This window comes from Lipomyces tetrasporus (genome assembly GCF_029532465.1).
Source record: "Lipomyces tetrasporus strain NRRL Y-64009 chromosome Unknown POJ06scaffold_10, whole genome shotgun sequence".
NCBI lineage: Eukaryota > Fungi > Ascomycota > Lipomycetes > Lipomycetales > Lipomycetaceae > Lipomyces > Lipomyces tetrasporus.
In genome coordinates, this window is record NW_026611605.1 from 340,884 (window position 1) to 345,110 (window position 4,227).

A 4,227-nucleotide genomic window follows, 5' to 3' on the forward strand; every position below is an offset into this window, starting at 1 on the left:
AGGACACCCGTGTGTGCACAATCAAGAGGAGTTGAAGAGGATTTGGTTTAAATAACTGTATTATCTCGACCGCCAAGCCATGCTTTTCTGTGCGTCTCAAGCTGGTTACAGTGCCATCAACGACGACTCGAAGCTCTCGGTTTGTCCGTCACGTGCGCAGCTCAATTCCATTTGATTGGAGACGCCTGCATAATATATATTGCGCACGCGAGTATTATATCTACCGCCTAAAATTCCACGACGATGAGGTTTCTCTAACACTCACATTGACTCAATCGACTTGAACAATCCCACACATCTGTCTAAGTAACCTATAATCTTTCCACTACCTTTATAACGCTATGTACAAGTCTACAAGTTTCTCTTCTTTTTTGTCTCCTCTTCTGCAGCTTTCTTGAGCGCCTCCATCATCAGCTGCATCTGGTTCCGCATCGATGCCGTACTTTCCGTACTAGCCGGATTGCGCTTCAGAATCGGCGCCAGACCGGCCATCCGCCGAAATGCTGGTGATTTTAGCATAGTTGCCTGGGCAGCGCCTACAAACGAAGATGCCGTGAAATTCAGTAAGACTGCAGCCGGAAGATTCATTGTGAACAAGATCGAAATGAATGGTAACGCCATGAAAACTTTAACCATCTTCGGACTCATCGTCTGTACTCCTGTGTCCCCGCCGCCCTAGGCAATAGTTAGCCATTATCCCGAGCCTATCAAATAGTACAAACCTTGAACAAAATCATGAACATGATTGCAGGGACAACACTTAAAACCAGATAGGGGTCTTTCTTCGTCAGGTCCTCAAACCAATACGCGCCCTGGGTCTTCAGATCCGGCATATCTGCATGTGTCATACGCTCGAGTCCAAAGAAAAATCCAAGGCCAACAAAAAGGTTCAAGAACAACGGCGCTAGCATCCACCGCGTATCAACTCCATGATCTCTGAGAACCTCTTTCCGCCTCTTCTGAATTTCTGCCATTGGTAGCTGCCCCGACTTAAGAAGCTCAATCGTCAGCTCATTGACGATGGGGTTCGCAATCGCAGCACGCGCAGTCATATCTGAAGATTTCAAATACAACGGAAATGTTAACACTCGCACAGCTACCGTTGTGCCAATAATAGTGCTCCACCATGGCAGGCCAGTGTACACGTGAAAGTACTCCAACAAATGTTGACAAACATCTCCTGGCCAAAGCCATGATTTGGCCAGTCCGATAGATTCTAAATATCCAATTTGATCACTACTCTGACCTGCATATGTTACGGCTGAATTGAAAATATCCATCGCGGACTCGGGCACTGGGCCCTGATCCCCATTGCTGAAGTCGGGACTGTAACCGTCCGGAATCGGTTGGGGAACGTCGTCAACGAATTTTGACGCGCTATTAGGCTTCTGTGAAGGTAACAAGTCTGGCGGTCCGTTTTTCGCTAATGTATAATTGCTCTCGTCAAAATCCGCGCTGAGAGATCGTCCGAAAGAGAAGGAACGAATGCTGAGTGGCTCTTGCAGAGGAAGTGAGCGCTGTATTCTCAACGGATGGGACGCAACAAGGCTTCCACTCAGTGACCGACAGTTTATTAAACGGAACCGGCTCTACTAATATAGTTAGGGTAAAAATCATGCACACAACTCGAGAAGCGCGTACCAGACCGAGAGTCGCTCGCAGCGGAATAGAAAGAATTTTGTTGCCCGCGGCAGACATGTCGGCAACGAATCAATCGCTATCGCTATCGCTGACGCAATCGCAATCGCAATCCACAGAGTCACCGACAATAACCAAGGCACACTATTGACAAGACTAGCGGAATGCACCTACCCCCGTCCAATTATAACATTAGGTGCGGTGGTAGCATTTAGGATGCCTTGACATCTTGGTGTTACCCGGACTCAATTATCCTCAATTTGGGCGACCAGTGCCAAGTATGTAATTGACCTATAGCACGAGAAGGTTAGGGTTATCCAATTTAGCCGTCAGGAATGCACACTTACTTGTATTAGACGGCCGACCAGACATACAAAGTTAGCAAGAAATACAACAAAAATGTCTGGTGGTTACGCCCTGCCATGGGTCACAAGCAACAACGGCCAGCTCCAAGAAGCTGGCCTCTCATATGTATATATGTATATATATACAGACAAATAACAGGAACATAATAGTGATAGAGAAAATTCTAACACCGTTCCTTATCCCGGTGCCCACAGTCGGGTGTCCAAGTGGCTTGGATCTCGCCATCCTTGGACTTACCAAAGATGGCCATAGTTATAACCAGACGAGAAGCACAGAAGCTGCGACCACGACCATCCGATCTGAATTAATTAATCAATATTTTGTCTACGGCGCGAATCCAATCGTGTTACACTGAATTGGAGTACAGAGACGTCTTGCAGCCGGCAGTGTCGGATTCCTGATCCGCAGTGACTCATTATTGGCAAATCCCTCTAGAGAATCTGAAAAAGCGCTGTCTCCAGGATTCCATATCAGCTGGGCCACTGTGGACGATTAGTGTAGCTCTGAATAATTTATTGGACGCGATTCGCTTCTGCCCCTGAGGCACAAGAATCAAGGGTGTTGTACCCCGTTTCGTCAAAATCCGGCCAAGTGCCGCTGTCCGCCCCCAGAGTTAGGGGACGACGTCCTACATGTCCACCGAACTTTGGTGGCTTGTTACGCTGCATAACCCTAACCTTCTCGTGCTATAGGTGATGTAATTCGGTTATTATTAAGGGTGCGTTTGGATTCCCAATTATAAAATAAGTGGAAAATAAGTGGAAAATAATTGAGGTAATCCAAACGCCACGTCACTTATTTTTTCAGAAAATAATTAGAAAATAATTGCCCACACAAAAAAATTAAGTGGTCAAACCCACTTATTTTCTACTTATTAATTTCCCCCCCTCTACAACGTACTTCAACCCACTTCCACACCCCCTCGGAACACCTTCCACACCCCTTCGACACCCCTCGGAACCAACTTCTACGCCGACAAAACCGCAGGAATGGAGGATTTGACGCGTCAACCCGTCAAACAATCAGTTTGGCTGAGGTAAATGTAGTGTGGCACGTGCCAATGAAAACGTTCCTTTTTAGGTTTTTTAGGTTTTTTGTTCCCTGGGAACCTAACCCAGGAAATTCACGTGACAATAAGTGAAAACTGAAGTGGGATTTAAGTAGGAAATAAGTAGGAAATAAGTGGGAAATAAAGTGGGAAATAATTACGGTAATCCAAACGCACCCTAAAGCATAGGCTAGCGAATGACAATTTTGTACGCAGTTAATCGCCAGCCGGCACGGCGATGCCATGTATTGAGTATTCTACGTGAAAACTAATTTGAGTGGCTGGTGATCGTTAATTAATATGATTGATAGGCGTGGACACGAATACAATTTTCTCTATTCGCATTCGCATTCGCAATTCGCAAAATAAATTTTTATTCGCAGCGAATAAAATGTCAGCTGCGAATGCGAATGCGAATATATTCGCATATTCGCAGGGCTTCAAAAACCCAAACCCTGGCGAAACGGCCCCTGGTTCTATAGCATCAAACTAACATGTATTTTAATCAAAACCTCACCGCCTGTATAGCGAAGTGAGAGCTAGAGACTATATCGCGATTCCCGCGTCGGAAGTGGCAGTCGAGAGACCGTTCAATAGCGGCAGGGATATGCTGGGCCTTCGTAGACACTCACTAAGTGGGACACTATGAGGAAGCTTGTTTTTTTAAGGGAAATGTACTCCGGCGACGAATGAGAAAGTGCGGGTTTGGTTATTTGTAGCGTTATGCGCTGGGCCTTTTGTGGCGGGTGTGTGCCGGTGTGCCAGTAATATGTGCGAATATTGCGAATATTGCGAATAATTGTTTTCTATTCGCATTCGCATTCGTAAGCATGCAAGATCCAATTATTCGCATGCGAATTGCGAATATTCGTACGAATGCGAACATATTCGTCATTCGTGTCCACCCCTAATGATTGAACAAGTTCAGTTTGGTTTGCCGATCGAGAGGTTATCATTACAATTCCAAGTATTTCTACTTGCTGGGCGATAGGCATATTCAAACCAAGGCAGATGCTGGGCAGCAATACGATTGCGCAATAATGTAAATTGCTGGACTCTTCTACGCTATTCCAGTTCACGTAAGTGGTACGTGCCCGCTTCGAGCTGGTCAGCAGCCGACGTCATCGGCAAGCGAAACTCCGCGGGCATTCTAAGACTCATCGAACGACAAAGGA

The 4,227-nt window shown here is 46.1% G+C and overlaps 1 protein-coding gene across 1 annotated transcript; it reads right to left on the reverse strand.

The window, feature by feature from the left end:
• Positions 1-1,872, reverse strand: POJ06DRAFT_21063 (60Kd inner membrane protein-domain-containing protein). The gene is made up of 3 exons (XM_056185433.1): positions 1,642-1,872; positions 723-1,589; positions 1-675 (listed from the first exon to the last, which is right to left on the reverse strand). Exons 1-3 carry the CDS (start codon positions 1,696-1,698, stop codon positions 352-354), a joined length of 1,248 nt encoding a protein of 415 aa, XP_056041214.1. The 5' UTR covers positions 1,699-1,872; the 3' UTR covers positions 1-351.
• Positions 1,873-4,227: the final 2,355 nt, after the last annotated feature.